The 15,868-nt window shown below is 48.2% G+C and overlaps 2 protein-coding genes across 11 annotated transcripts in view; one reads left to right on the top strand and one right to left on the bottom strand.

Moving 5' to 3' along the window:
• C20H19orf44 (chromosome 20 C19orf44 homolog) overlaps positions 1-7,833 on the bottom strand; it is a 24,709-nt gene extending 16,876 nt beyond the window's left edge. For 5 of the 7 annotated variants that reach the window (XR_010138433.1, XR_010138434.1, XM_063719342.1 and 2 more), the window contains exons 1-3: positions 7,676-7,782; positions 2,326-3,085; positions 489-804 (exon numbers count right to left, since the gene is read on the bottom strand). Coding sequence is in view for 4 of the 7 variants with exons in the window: in XM_063719342.1 (XP_063575412.1) it covers positions 489-804; positions 2,326-3,084 (1,075 nt within the window). In the remaining 3 variants the exon portion in view is untranslated. Of the gene's footprint in view, positions 1-488; positions 805-2,325; positions 3,086-7,675 lie in introns of all 7 variants that reach the window. The other 2 variants (XR_008516425.2, XM_009252928.4) reach the window with 1 other exon arrangement.
• Positions 7,795-15,868, top strand: part of CALR3 (calreticulin 3) — a 26,705-nt gene continuing 18,631 nt past the window's right edge. For all 4 annotated transcript variants that reach the window (XM_054539875.2, XM_054539873.2, XM_054539874.2 and 1 more), the window contains exons 1-3: positions 7,795-8,102; positions 8,290-8,391; positions 13,513-13,716. In XM_054539875.2, the coding sequence (XP_054395850.1) occupies positions 8,012-8,102; positions 8,290-8,391; positions 13,513-13,716 (397 nt within the window). In that variant the 5' untranslated portion in view covers positions 7,795-8,011. The remainder of the gene's footprint in view (positions 8,103-8,289; positions 8,392-13,512; positions 13,717-15,868) is intronic.

Below are 15,868 nucleotides of genomic sequence, written 5' to 3'. Positions count from 1 at the left end.
GGTAAGCCAGGTGTGGTGGCTCACACTTGTAATCCCAGCACTTTGGGAGGCCAAGGCAGGCAGATCACCTGAGGCCAGGAACTCAAGATCAGCCTGGACAACATGGTGAAACCTGGTCTCCACAAAGAGTACAAAAATTAGCCCGGTGTGGTGGCACACGCTTGTGGGCCCAGCTGGTCAGGAGGCTGAGGCAGGCGGATTGCTTGAGCCTGGGAGGTTGAGGCTGTAGTGAACCCTGATCATGCCCACTACACTCCAGCCTGAGCGACAGAGCAAGACCTTGTCTCAGAATTAAATCAATAAATAAAGATAGCACAAAAATCTGACTTGGCCCCTCAACCAGACAAGAAAGTTAGAAAGCCGAGTGTGTGACGTGACTCAAAATTCCCTGCCTGTGGCAGTGCCCCATGAGCACTGCATCACGGACTCTAAAGGCGGCCCCACCCATCCTGCCCAAGGTACTGGCTTTGCACTGGGACTCGGATTACCGTCGAGGCTGTCATCAGCACCTTCTGAGACTGGCTCGTCCACAGGCTCAGCCTCACTCCTTCCAGGGGAGGACGCAAGCTTGACATGCCCCATCTTTAAAGACACTGAGTTTGAAAAGGCACCTGTGATGGAAACTGACGGCGTGTGGGAGGCAGTGTCACCGGAAACGTGACTCTGTGGGGAGTCCGCTCTTGAGCGAGTGCTGTGAAGGGTTCTGTCTGCTGCCAGGGAGGTTGGCAGGTGTGATGTCTGAGAAGGCTTTGCGCTGGAGAGTTCCACGCTGGGTATAGTAAATGCTCTCGGTTGAGATGGGACCTGATATAAAACACTTGAAATTAACAAACTTATGACAACTAAGGTTTTTGGGTTTTTTTTTTGTTTTTTTTTTCTGAGACAGGGTCTCACTCTGTTGCCCAGGCTGGAGGGCAGTGGCTCAATGGCTCACTGTAGCCTCAACATCCTGGGCTCAAGCAATCCTCTCACCTCAGCCTCCCAAGCAGCTAGGACTACAAGTATGTGCCACCACACCTGGCTAATTTTTTTTTTTTTTTTTTTTTTTGGTAGGAATGGGTTTTGCCATGTTGCCCAGACTGGCCTTGACCACAGCTGAAGCAACCTACCCACCTAAGCTTTCCAAAACCCTTGGATTATAGGTGTGAGCCACCATACCTGGCTGATACCTAAGTTCTTATGGTTAAACAGATAGTGCAATTAGCAGGGAGCATGAGACCAAGACCGCAGGTATCACATTTTTCTCTTACTGCATCCCCTTTCTCTCTTCATTTCTGAAAGTCACGGTACAATATTTAGGTAAGATAATGTTGGGAGTAGAAAACATTCCACAAGGCTGGGCGTGGTGGCTCATGCCTGTAAATCCTGGCACTTTGGGAGGCCGAGGCGGGCAGATCACGAGGTCAAGAGATCGAGACCATCACGGCCAACAGGATGAAACCCCGTCTCTACTAAAAATACAAAAATTAGCTGGGTGTGGTGGTATGTGCCTGTAATCCCAGCTACTTGGGAGGCTGAGGCAAAAGAACTGCTTGAACCCAGGAGGCAGAAGTTGCAGTGAGACGAGATCAGGCCACTGCACTCCAGCCTGGCGACAGAGTGAGACTCCATCTCAAAAAAAAAAAAAAAAAAGAAAGAAAGAAAGAAAATATTCCACAAATAGGCCACGCACACTGGCTCACACCTGTAATCCCAGCACTTTGGGAGGCTGAGGTAGGCGGATCACCTGAGGTCAGGAGTTGGAGACCAGCCTGATCAACATGGAGAAACCCCGTCTCTACTAAAAATACAAAATTAGCCGGGCATGGTGGTGCATGCTTGTAGTCCCAGACAGGAAGGCTGAGGTAGGAGAATCACTTGAACCCGGGAGGTGGAGGTTGTGGTGAGCCAAGATCACGCCACTGCACTCTAGCCTGGGCAACAAGAGTGAAACTTGGTCTCCAAAAAAAAAAAAATATATACAAAAAATTAGCTAGTCACCGGCCGGGCATGGTGGCTCATGCCTGTAATCCCAGCACTTTGGGAGGCCGAGGCAGGCAGATCACCTGAGATCGGAAGTTCAACACCAGCCTGACCAACATGGAGAAACCACATCTCTACTAAACACACAAAATTAGCTGGGCGTGGTGGCACATGCCGGTAATTCCAGCTACTCGGGAGGCTGAGGCAGGAGAATCACTTGTACCTAGGAGTGGAGGTGGGGGTGAGCAGAGATCGTGCCATTGCACTCCAGCCTGGGCAACAAGAGCAAAACTCCATCTCAAAAAAAAAAAAAAAATTGAATTAAAGAAATTAAAATAAATTTACCAAAAAAAAAAAACTTACCGAAAATAGTTTTCTTTCTTCTTCCTTGCTGACGTTAGCACTGCTGAAGCCTTGATTCGTGTTTTTTTCTCTAGAAGAGTCCATCAAGCTTCCTAGCAATACTTTCATTTCTTCTTCGTCACTGTCTGGAGAATCAAATGTTCTTGCAGGTTCTTTCTGTTTGGGGGTTTGCAAAGTCCTCTCTTTCCCAGCAGGTGCTTCAGGGGATATGTTTTCAACAGGTGCTTGTTTCTTCTTTAGAAACCTACTGACCTTCGCGTTCTGTGCGTTATTTTCGGTGACAGGAAGTTCACGGGCTCGATTCTGGGAAGTTTTGTCTGTGTTCTGCGACGCGAGTTCAAGTGCACCCCCGGAGAGGATTCTGTCAGCTCTCTCTGGAAGACTGGCATCGGCAGTCATTGAGTCAGATTCCGTGTCAGACAAATTCCTCTGCAGCTTCCGATTCATGATCCGGGTTTCCAGCTGGGCCAGCTTCATGAGTGCGGCATTGGCTCGGATCCTGGAGGCAGTGGTGGGCGGTCTACATGAGGCAAGCCTGGGTCCACTCCCCAGCACAGGGTTCTCTTTCAGGAGTAAGTGTTTCTCATCTAGAGTTTGGTTTCTTTTTAGAAATCTGCTATGACCAGGTGCTATTTTGGTAAGATTTCTATTGATCTGGAAGTTTCTGATTTCTTCCATTGTTGAATCTTCCAAGGAAACATCACTGAAGTCACCAAAAACATCATGCGTGGGACGGCTGGCTTTCCTTGCAGAAGCCATTCTGTGGAGGAAGAGGAGCAATTTTGCATAAGAGTACCTGCTGTTTGTATTGAGCATTCAATGGCTCCTACTTGGCTAAAGCTCACACTGTCTTTTGCAACCTAGCCACAGTCTTCCCTTCAAGCCCGAGGATGACAATGAAAATGACCAGGCCAGGTGCAGTGGCTCACACCTGTAATCCCAGCACTTTGGGAGGCTGAGGCAGGTGGATCACAAGGTCAAGAGATCGAGACCATCCTGGCAAACATAGTGAAACACCGTGTCTACTAAAAATACAAAAATTAGCTGGGCATGGTGGTGCACAACCTCTCAGGCTCAAGTGATCCTCCTGCCTCAGCCTCCTGTGTAGCTGGGACTACAGGCGCACACCACCATGTCTGCCACTGCATTCCAGCCTGGGCTAGAGTGAAACTCTGTCTAAAAAAAAAAAAAAAAAAAAAGAAAAAAGAAAAGACAAATTACCTGAAAGAGCAATAAGGTGAAGTGCGAAAATCAAGGTATCCCTGTATTTAACAAGCCCCCAGAAAATCAGATTTCACTTAGTGTAAGAACAATTACCAATGGCTGGGCTCAGTGGCTCACACCTGTAATGCCAGCACTTTAGGAGGCCAAGGCAAGCAGATCACCTGAGCCCAGGGGTTCGAGACCAGCCTCGCCAACATGGCAAAGCCCCATCTCTACTAAAAATACAAAAATTAGCCAAGCGCCAGGCACGGTGGCTCATGCCTGTAATCCCAGCACTTTGGGAGGCCAAGGTGGGTGGACCATGAGGTCATAAGTTCAAGACCAGTCTGATCAACATGGTGAAACCCCATCTTTACTAAAAATACAAAAATTAGCCGGGCCTGGTGGCACCACCTGTAGTTCCAGCTACTCAAGAAGCTGAGGCAGGAGAATCGCTTGAACCCGGGAGGTGGAGGTTGCAGTGAGCCGAGATCACACCACTGCACTCCAGCCTGGACGACAGAGCGAGACTCTGTCTCAAAAAAAAAAAAAGAAGAATCGCTACCCTGGGAAAGAGGGGGTCTATGGACAGGCACGGCTCCCCAGCAGCCCAGCAAATCTTTACCATATGTGTATATTTCTCTAGGTAGAAATATCAGAGCTTTCATCATATTCTCAGAGTGTCCATATACCCCTGAAAGAATATGAACAACCCACTGCAAGACTTACAAAGGCTTCTGAAGATTACAAAGACTTTAAAAGATGAAAAACTACAGGCCGGGCGCGGTGGCTCATGCCTGTAATACTAGCACTTTGGGAGGCCAAGGCGGGTGGATCACGAGGTCAGGAGATCGAGACCATGTTGAAACCCCATCTCTAGTAAAAATACAAAAAAATTAGCCAGGCGCGGTGGCGGGCGCCTGTAGTCCCAGCTACTCCAGAGGCTGAGGCAGGAGAATGGCGTGAACCTGGGAGGCGGAGCTTGCAGTGAGCTGAGAATGCGCCACTGCACTCCAGCCTGGGTGACAGAGTAAAACTCCATCTCAAAAAAAAAGAAAAAAAAAGATTCTATACAAGAATGAATTATGATTCCTATTTAACAATCTGTTTCCCTAATAAACTTGTTTGCTTGTTCCTATCTTAACTAACCTGTACTAGGAGTGCCCAGCACAGGACTGACCACAGGGGTCAGAGAACAGAAAAACATGCCTGGCAGAAATAATGCAGACTTCCTGGTCTGTGTGACGCTGGGCAAGTTACCTAACCACTCTGTGTCAGCCTGCTCATCTGTAAAAATAACAATTGCTACCCTCATAGGATTCCTATATATTCTGTGTGGGACATGAAAAAGTGCTCAGTAACATTTAAATGCCAGTAACAGACTAGGCGTGGTGGCTCACGCCTCTAATCCCAGCACTTTGGGAGGCCAAGGCAGACAGATCACTTGAGGTCAGGAGTTTGAGACCAGCCTGGCCAACATGGTGAAACCCCATCTCTACTAAAAATACAAAAATTAGCTGGGTGTGGTGGCACGCGCCTGTAATCCCAGCTACTTGGGAGGCTGTGGCAGGAGAATCGCTTGAACCCAGGAGGTGGAGGTTGCAGTGAACCGAGATCGCACCACTGCACTCCAGCCTGACGACAGAGGGAGACTCCATCTCAAAAAAAAAAAAAAAAAGGCCGGGCGCGGTGGCTCACGCCTGTAATCTCAGCACTTTGGGAGGCCGAGGTGGGTAGATCATGAGGTCAGGAGATCGACACCATCCTGGCTAACACGGTGAAACCCCGTCTCTACTAAAAACACAAAAAATTAGCCGGGCACGGTGGCGGGCACCTGTAGTCCCAGCTACTCAGGAGGCTGAGGCAGGAGAATGGCGTGAACCCAGGAGGCAGAGCTTGCAGTGAACCCATACAGCGCCACTGCACTCCAGCCTGGGCGAAAGATCGAGACTCTGTCTCAAAAAAAAAAAAAAAAGAAAAGAAAAGAAAAAAACCATGAGGAACTACTACTTCACATCTCCCCTAGCATGGCTATAATCAAAATACACGTAACAAGTGTCAGTGAGGAAGTGAACAGATTGAAGCCCACAGTGGCTCACGCCTGTAATTCCAGCCAGGATGGGAGGATTGCTTGAACCCATGAGTTTGAGACCAGCCTGGGCAACATAGGGAGACCCCATCTCTACAAAAAATGAAAAAATTAGCTGGGTGTGGTGGCACACACCTGTAGTCCCAGTTACTCGGGAGGCTGAGGTGGGAGGATTGCTTGAGCACAGGAGTTTGAGGCTGCAGTGAGCTATGATCGTGCCACTGGACTCCAGCCTGGATGATAAGGGAAGACCCTGTCTCTAAAAAAAATGAAGAAAGAAAGAAATTGGAACCCTCATATGTTGTTGGGGGAATTGTAAAATGATACAGTCCTCAATGTGGAAAACAGTTCGTTCCTCAAAAGGTTAGACATAGAGTTACCATATGATCCAGGAATTCCACTCCCATGTGGCCCAAGAGAAATGAAAATGTATGCAAATGTTTGCAACAGTTTTGTTTTGTTTTGAGACAGGCTCTCACTCTGTTGTCCAGGCTGGAGTGCAGTGGTGTTATCATGGCTCACTACAGCCTCGACCTCCCAGGGTCACGCGATCCTCCCACCTTAGCTTCCTGGGTAGCTGGGACTACAGACACACATTGCCATGCCTGGCTAACTTTTTGTAGAGACAAGGTCTCGCTGTGTTGCCCAGGCTGTTCTCAAATTCCTGGGTTCTAGAGATCCGCAGCCTCAGCCTCCCAAAGTGCTGAGATTACAATCCCACATCATCATACCTGGCCCCATAATACTTATTACTCCTAGTAGACTAAAACGGGAAACAATGTAACTATCCATTAATTAGTGAATGGATTACAAACTATGGTCCATCCATACAATGGAATACTGTTCAGCAATTTAAAAAACCAATACTAATATAACAGCATGCAGGAATCTGAAATACATCATACTAAGGGAAAGTAGCCAAGCCGGGCGCGGTGGCTCACGCCTGTAATCCCAGCACTTTGGGAGGCCGAGGCGGGCAGATCACGAGGTCAGGAGATTGAGACCAGCCTGACCCACATGGTGAAACCCCGTCTCTACTAAAAATACAAAAACTAGCAGGGCATGGTGGTGTGCACCTGTAATCACAGCTACTCAGGACACTGAGACAGGAGAATTGCTTGAACCCGGGGGGCGGAGTTCGCAGTGAGCCGAGATCGCACCATTGTACTCCAGCCTGAGTAACAGGGCAACAATCTGTCTCAAAAAAAAAAAAAAAAGAAAAAGAAAAAAAAGAAAGTAGCCAGACACTAAACTCCATACACCCTATCATTTCATTTGTAACAACTGTCAAGAAAAGGCAAACCAATAAACTCAGAAAGCAGATCGGGCCGGTGCTGTGACTCACGCCTATAATCCCAGCACTTTGGGAGGCCAAGGCTGGCAGATTACGTGAGGTCAGGAGTTCGAGACCAGTGCGGCAAACATGGTGAAACCCCATCTCTACTAAAAATACAAAAAATTAGCCGGTGTGCAGTGGCATGATCACAACATCCCGAGTAGCTGGGACTACAGGCGCGTGCCACTACACCTGGCTAATTTTTTATTTTTATCTTTTTTAGAGATGGGGTCTCGCCATGTTGCCCAGGCTGGTCTGGATCTCCTGGCCTGAAGTGATCCTCCCGCCTCTGCCTCCCAAAGTGCTGGGATTCCAGGCGTGAGTCACCGCGCCCGGCCTGACACAAAGTTCTAAAGCTGGATGAGCTGGATGGTGGCGACGGCTTCACAACTTTGTGGATTTACTAAAAATAACGGAGTCGTCAGCTTAAAAGTGGCGAACACTATGATATGTAAATGAAGGCTCAATAAAGTTGTTACAAATCAACAAACCAAAATCTGAAAACCCTGGCGCCCCTCAGACCATCCTGCTCTTCTCCCCAGCTATGAAGCGACCCGCGCAGGACCACGCTCCAATAGACCCCAGACAGGGAAACTGAGGCGCGGGACCATCCGGCAGCCGCCCGCCCAACCAGCTCAGCCCCGGAGAAGGCCCCATTTCCCCGTATCCCCCTCGCAAGCCCGGACGCCCAGCCAGGTCACCTCCCCACCAGCCCCGCCGACCTCCTCCCACGCCGTCCATTCGTAGAGGCAGCCGCCACATTCAGGCCTGAGGGAGCGGTTGCCCTGGGCAACAGAGCCGCAGCAGAAGAGACTACACCTCCCGGCAAGCATCGCGCCCCACAGACCAAAGGCGCCCCGAATCACAATCGCGGGGTGTCATGGGAGCGGTAGTTCCGGGGCGGGCCCAACGTGCCCCGCGCCGCAGCGACCAATGGGACCCTCAGGTCATAATCTCGAGCTGTGACGGGAGTTGTAGTTTCGGGACGCGCCCGAAGAGCCGCAGAGAGAGCCGGGAGCTAAAGGGTGGTGGCGACCGGAAGCGCAGTGCACGCCCCCATGGCCCGGGCTCTGGTCCCGCTCTGGGCCATCTGCATGCTGCGAGTGGCGCTGGCTACCGTCTATTTCCAAGAGGAATTTCTAGACGGAGGTGAAGGGGCCACTCCCGTGGTGGCGGAGGTGTAAGCTCCCCCATCTTCGCCCCCTAAGGCTGGCCAGAGTCGCCACAGGGTCGACGGCAGCGAACCCTCGAATCCTTGAGGGTCCCCCTTCACCCTTCCCTTAGCCCAAATTAACCATTATCACCTCTTACCGTTGTTATTTCCCCTTCCCCACAGAGCATTGGAGAAACCGATGGGTGCAGTCCACCAATGACTCCCGATTTGGGCATTTTAGACTTTCGTCGGGGAAGTTTTATGGTCATAAAGAGAAAGATAAAGGTTAGTGTAGAATCAAGACCAAATTGAGCCTAATGTTACATTTGCATAGCAACCTCTCTAGGTAGTTGTGGCACAGCCAAAACGCTTTTATTCCCGTTTTACAGATGAAGACATTAAGGCAAAGGTAGAACTTAAGGGGCTCATTTCCTTGTTTTTTTGTTTCTTCTCTCCTTTTTTTTTTTTTTGAAACGGAGCCTTGCTCTGTTGCCCAGGATGGAATGCAATGGCGCGATTTCGGCTCACTGCAATTTCCACCTCCCGGGTTCAAGCAATTCTCCTGCCTCAGCCTCCTGAGTAGCTGGGACTACAGGCGCGCGCCACCATGACCGGCTAATTTTTGTACTTTTAGTAGAGACAGGGTCCACTTTGGCCAGGCTGGTCTCGAACTCCTGACCTCGTGATCCACCCACCTCGGCCTCCCAAAGTGCTGGGATTACAGGCATAAGCCACCGCACCCAGCCTCCTCTCTCCTTTCTTTATTGCCGAAGATTCCTTTTTTTTTTTTTTTTTTTTTTAGTAGGAGTCTCGCTCTGTCGCCTAGGCTAGAGTGCAGTGCAGTGGCATGATCTTGGCTCACTCAAACCTCCGTGCGCCACCACGCCCTGCTAATTTTTTTAGAGACAGAGTTTCACCGCATTGCCCAAGCTGGTCTCAAACTCCTGGCCTTAAGTAATCCACCTGCCTCGGCCTCCTAAAGTGCTGGGATTATAGGCATGAGCCATGGTGCTTGGCCTATTATCATTATTATTACTTTTATTGGTATTAGGTCCCCTGAAGTCCAAGGAGACATACTCAGCTTATTTGGTATAATAAAATCATACTTGAAGCACTGTCAAATATGCAATGGTATTTAACCTTCTTTGGATTATATTTGTATGAATGTGTTATTAGTAGGCATTACCAAAATTGTCCCTCTTAACAGACACTAGTCAAGTGCATTTGAGGATCAAGGGCCATGCCCGTGAGAAGGAAAAGGTTAGTGGATACTTTTTCTCATTTTAATTTTCGCATTAAAAAGAAAAATAGGCCCGGCGCGGTGGCTCATGCCTGTAATCCCAGCACTTTGGGAGGCCTTAGGTGGGCGGATCATGAGGTCAGGAGTTCGAAACCAGTCTGGCCAATACGGTGACACCCTGTCTCTACTAAAAATACAAAAATTAGCTGGGTGTGGTGGCGCATGCCTGTAGTCCCAGCTACTCGGGAGGCTGAGGCAGAAGAATCACTTGAACCCGGGAGGCAGAGGTTGCAGTGAGCAGAGATCATGCCACTGCACTCCAGCCTCAGTGACAGAGGGAGACTCCATTTCAAAAAAAAAGAAAAATATGGTCAGGCACCGTGGCTCACGCCTGTAATCCCAGCATCTTGGGAGGCCAAGGCAGGTGGATTACTTGAGGTCAGGAGTTTGAGACCAGCCTGGCCACCATGGTGAAACCCTGTCTCCACAAAAATACAAAAAAATTAGCCAAGCGTGGTGGCGCACAACTATAATCCCAGCTAATTGGGAGGCTGAAGCAGGAGAATCGTTTGTACCCAGGAGGCAGAGGTTGCAGTGAACTGAGATTGCACCACTGCACTCCAGCCTGGGTGACAGAATGAGACTCCATTTCAAAAAATAAAAGAAAAAAATACAGAGGTAAACATTACATCTTGTCGCCTGCACATTCTTCAGGGTACAACACAATGAGTTTTTACTTTTGTACAGGCAGGTCAAGATAAGGCAAGCGAATCACTTGAGGTTGAGACCAGCCTGGCCAACATGGCAAAACTCCATCTCTATTAAAAATACAAAAATTAGCCGGGCATGGTGGCACACACTTATAATCTCACCTACTTCAGAGGCTGAGGCAGGAGAATCACTTGAACCCAGGAGGCAGAGGTTGCAGTGAGCCAAGATCATGCCACTGCACTCCAGCCTGGATAACAGAGCAAGACTCTATCTCAATACATATACACAAATATCAGCCAAGCATGGTGGCATAGGCCTGTAGTCCCAGCTACTTGGGAGATTGAGGCAGGAGAATCACATGAACCCGAGAGGTGGAGGTTGCAGTGAGTCGAGATCGTGCCACTACACTCCAGCCTGGGCAACAGAGCAAGACTCTGTCTCAAAAAAAAAAAAAAAAAAAAAAAATCCAGCTTAAAGAGAGCTAATTCAAGCTCAAAGTTTGAGGACAACTGTGCAGAAAACACAGATCCCAAAGAATAGAAGTCAGTGTTCTGAAGTGTAGAAGTTTGGGATCATTTGTATAGACAAAGTTTAGGGAAGCTTCACAGAATTTCAGCATCTTTCTAGGCAAGGCTTGATAGATAATGACCATGATCCCATTAGTCAAGGTGGTCTTTTTCTTTTGAGAAGGTATATTTAACATTTCACCCTGAAGATGTAACAGTCACGGCATCTTTTGCGCCATCTGGTCTGAGTTAGGTACAGGTCAGTAGTGGAGGCAGTTAATCTGTAACCAAGGTCAGTAGTCACAAATAGAGGAGGCCTGGTCTCTGGTCTGTCCTAGTCATTTGCAGGACAAGAACAATGAGGAAGAAGGTTTATCTATGATTTAAGAAGCAGAGGTTACACCTGCATGCTGCATGACTCAGATGACACATCTTGCTCAAGGCTTTTATTTATTTTATTTATTTATTTTATTTTTATTTATTTATTTATTTGTTTGTTTATTTGAGAGAGAGTTTCACTCTTGTTACCCAGGCTGGAGTGCAATGGCATGATCTCTGCTCACCACAACCTCCGCCTCGCAGGTTCAAATGATTCTCCTGCCTCCAGCGTCCCAAGTAGCTAGGATTACAGGCATGTGCCACCACACCTGGCTAGGATGTAGCCCAGGATGGAGTGCAGTGGCGCGATCTCGGCTCACTGCAAGCTCTGCCTCCTGGATTCACGCCATTCTCCTGCCGAGTAGCTGGAACTACAGGCGCCTGCCACCACACCCGGCTAATTTTTTTGTATTTTTTTCTTTTTTAGTAGAGACGGGGTTTCACCGTGTTAGCCAGGATGATCTCAATCTCCTGACCTCGTGATCCTCCCGCCTCGGCCTCCCAAAGTGCTGGGATTACAGGCGTGAGCCACCGCACCCGGCTTAATTTTGTATTTTTAGTAGAGACAGGGTTTCTCCATGTTGGTCAGGCTGGTCTCCAACTCCCAACCTCAGGTGATCCACCTGCCTCGGCCTCCCAAAGTGTTGGGATTACAGGCGTGAGCCACCGTGTCTGGCCTATTTATTTTTTTAAACGGAGTTTCGCCCTGCCACCCAGGCTGGGGTGCAATGACTCCTCCACCTCCCAGGTTCAAACAGTTCAGCTGCCTGAGCTTCCCGAGTAGCTGGGACCACAGACGCGCGCCACTATGCTCGGCTAATTTTGTATTTTTAGTAGAAATGGAGTTTCCCCATGTTGGCCAGGCTGGTCTCGAACTTCTGACTTCAAGTGATCCACCTGGCTCAGCCTCCCAAAGTATTGAGATTACAGATGTGAGCCACCATGCCTGGCCTCTCAAGGCTTTAAATTGTATTTGCTTTCACATATGTGAAAGTTTAGGCCAGGCAAGGTGGTTCACATCTGTAATCTTAGCACTCCGAGAGGCCAAGGTGAGTGGATCACTTGAGGCCAGGAGTTCAAGACCAGCCTGGGCAACATGGTGAAACCCCATCTCTACTAAAAATATGAAAATTAGCCAGGCATGGTGTCGCATGCCTGCAGTCCCAGCTACTCAGGAGGCTGAGGCAGGAGAATCGCTTGAACCTGGGAGGTGGAGGTTGCAGTGAGCAGAGATTCAGTCTGGGCAATAGAGCGAGCCTCTGTCTCAAAAAAAAAAAAAAAAGACGAAAGAAAGAAAGTTTAGTGTCCATTAAGTTTCACTGGAACACAGCCACATCCATTCTTTTTTTTTTGGAGGCGGAATCTCACTCTGTCACCCAGGCTGGAGTGCAGTGGTGCGATCTCGGCTCACTGCAACCTCCGCCTCCCGGGTTTAAGCGATTCTTCTGCCTCACTCTCCTGAGTAGCTGGGACTACAGGCACACGCCACCACGCCCCGCTAATTTTTGTATTTTTAGTAGAGATAGGGTTTCACCATATTGGCCAGGCTGGTCTCAAACTTCTGACCCCGTGATCCGCCTGCCTCAGCCTCCCAAAGTGCTGGGATTACAGGCATGAGCCAGCATGCCTGGCAGTCCATTCATTTATATATTGTCTATGGCTGCTTTTTATGCTGAAAAGACAGAGTAGAATGTTTAGGAAAGGGACCAGTCGGGCACGGTGGCTCACGCCTGTAATCCCAGCACTTTGGGAGGCCGAGGCAGGCGGATCATGAGGTCAGGGGATCGAGACCATCCTGGCTAACACGGTGAAACCCCGTCTCTACTAAAAATACAAAAAATTAGCTGGGTGTGGTGGCCGGCGCCTGTAGTCCCAGCTACTCAGGAGGCTGAGGCAGGAGAATGGCGTGAACCCGGGAGGTGGAGCTTGCAGTGGGCTGAGATCGTGCCACTGCACTCCAGCCTGGGTGACAGAGTGAGACTCCATCTCAAAAAATAAATAGATAAATAAATTAATTAATTAACAACAGTGGTATATCAAGAACAAAAACTTCCAGGTGTGTGAAATAAAAGTTGTATGGGCCAGGCACGCTGGCTCACGCCTGTAATCCCAGCATTTTGGGAGGCCGAGACAGGCAGTCACCTGAGGTCAGGAGTTCGAGACCAGCCTGACCAACATGGAGAAACCCTGTCTCTACTAGAAATACAAAAATTAGCCAGGCGTGGTGGCTAATTGTAGTTGTAATCCCAACTACTCAGGAGGCTGAGGCAGGAGAATCACTTGAACCCAGGAGGTGGAGTTTGCAGTGAGCCAAGATCATGCCATTGCACTCCAGCCTGGGCGACAGAGTGAGACTCCATGTCAAAAAAAAAAAAAAATTATATGGAAGCAGAGTGCCTGCTAGTGGTCTACCCATTATGCATTATTGTATAATGCTCTGTTGACACTGTAGATCACTGTAAATGGTTAGGACATTTATGTTTGGGAGTAAGGGAAGGACATCCATTTAACTTCCTGCGTTACTTAGCACAGCGTCATTCCTAATCCTTCATGAGTATTTTTTGTTCAAAGGTCTGCAAACCACTCAGAATGGCCGATTCTATGCCATCTCTGCACGCTTCAAACCGTTCAGCAATAAAGGGAAAACTCTGGTCATTCAGTATACAGTAAAACATGAGCAGAAGATGGACTGTGGAGGGGGCTACATTAAGGTCTTTCCTGCAGACATTGACCAGAAGAACCTGAATGGAAAATCGCAGTACTATATTATGTTTGGTGAGTTTAGGTGGTGCAACACAACCACTTCTAGCGACTTTGAAAACCCTCCCACTTCACAGGATCTTTAGGCTAAGACTTTGCTAATGTAGTGAAGGTAGTATTATTGAGTATATCGGATCCAAGGTTTGTAGTAGTATTGAGTATATTGGCTCCAAGCACTATTAAGCCTAATTAATATAAAAAGGCAACTGTACCAGTCTGTTGTGTTCCTGAAGAAGTTATTTATTCACCATTAATGTTGCCCTCATGCAGGGTAAGGATACCTTATCTGAAATGTTTGGGACCAGAGTGTTCTGGATTTTGGAAATTTTTTTTGGATTTTGGATTATTTGCATTATCTTTACCAGTTGAGCATTGCTAATCTGAAAAATCTGAAATCCACAATGCTCTGATGAGCATTTCCTTTGAGCATCATGTTGATTCTAAAAGTTTTGGGTTTTGGAACACTTCAGATTTGCGATTTTTTGATTTGGGATGCTCAACCTGTGTAGTTTTTTTGTTTGTTTTTGTTTTTGTTTTGAGCCCGAGTTTTCACTCTTGTGGCCCAGGCTGGAGTGCAATGGCAATGGCTTGATCTCACCTCACTGCAATCTCCACCTCCTGGGTTGAAGTGATTCTCCTATCTCGGCCTCTTGAGTAGCTGGGATTACAGGCATGTGCCACCATACCTGGCTAATTTTTTTTGTATTTTAGTAGAGATGGGTTTTTTTTTTTTTTTTTTTTTTTTTTTGAGATGGAGTTTCACTCTTGTTGTCCAGGCTGGAGTGAAATGGCATGCAACCTCCTCCTCCCAGGTTCAAGGGATTCACCTGCTTCAGCCTCCCAAGTAGCTGGGATTACAGGCATGCACCACCACGCCCAGCTAATTTTTGTATTTTTAGTAGAGACGGGGTTTCTCCATGTTGGTCAGGCTGGTCTCGAACTCCTGATCTCAGGTGATCCGCCCACCTCAGCCTCCCAAAGTGCTGGGATTACAGGCGTGAGCCACCGCGCCCGGCCAAGATGGGGTTTCACCATGTTGGTCAAGCTGGTCTCGAACTCCTGGCAGGTATCGAACTCCTGACCTCAGGTGATCCACCCACCTTGGCCTTCCAAAGTGCTGGGATTACTGGTGTGAGCCACCACACCTGGCCTCAACCTGTGTTTTGAATCCTTCAGGACTCAGTAAACCTTGGCCATGGGCCAAATTGGCCCACTGCCTGTGTTTATGTAACCCGTGAACTAAAAATGTTTTTTACATTTTTAACTGGTTGGAAAAAATCAATACAAGATGATATTTTGTGATACATGAAAATTATATGAAATTTAGATTTCAGTGTGCATAAATGAAGTCTTACTGGAATGTAGCCTCACTCTGTTCATTTATATGTTGTCTGTGGCTGCTTGCCAGTACCAGTGGCAGAGTTAAGGTGTCATGACAGAGATCATTAGGCTTACAAAGCCAAAAATATTTTACCATCTGGCCTTTATAGAAAAAGCCTGCAAACCTCTAGAAAATATTAAATGTCTCCTGACAACAGGGGTACTTGATTAAAATTTGTGCTAGAACCGAGAAGGGACCACACTGGGCCACAGGAAATAGACCTAAGTATAGTGTAACTTAAAACTTTAAGAATGAATGTACCTCAGACCGGGTGTAGCGGCTCACACCTGTAATCTCAGCATTTTGGGAGGCCAAGGTGGGCAGATCACTGGAGTTCAGGAGTTCGAGACCAGCCTGGCCAACATGGTAAAACCCTATCTCTACTAAAAATACAAAAAAAATTAGCCGGGTGTAGTGGCACATGCCTGTAGTCCCAGGTACTCAGGAGGCTGAGGCAGGAGAATTGCTTGAACCTGGGAGGTGGAGGTTGCAGTGAGCTGAGATCTCACCACTGCACTCTAGCCTGGGTAACAAAACGAGACTCTATCTCCAAAAAAAGAATGGATGTACTTCCAAAATATTCATCCTCAGCTGGGCACAGTGGCTTATGCCTGTAATCCCAGCACTGTTGGGAGGCCAGGCAGGAGGATTACTTGAGTCCAGGAGTTCAAAACCAGCTTGGCCAACATAGTGAGACCCTGTCACTACAAAAAATAAAAATTAGGGCTCGGTGCTGTGGCTCATGCCTGTTATCCCAGCACTTTGGGAGCCAGAGGCGGGCGGATC

This window comes from Pongo abelii, chromosome 20 (assembly GCF_028885655.2).
Source record: "Pongo abelii isolate AG06213 chromosome 20, NHGRI_mPonAbe1-v2.0_pri, whole genome shotgun sequence".
NCBI lineage: Eukaryota > Metazoa > Chordata > Mammalia > Primates > Hominidae > Pongo > Pongo abelii.
The sequence above is the reverse complement of the archived record's forward strand: the minus strand, read 5'-3'. Positions and strand labels throughout refer to the sequence as shown.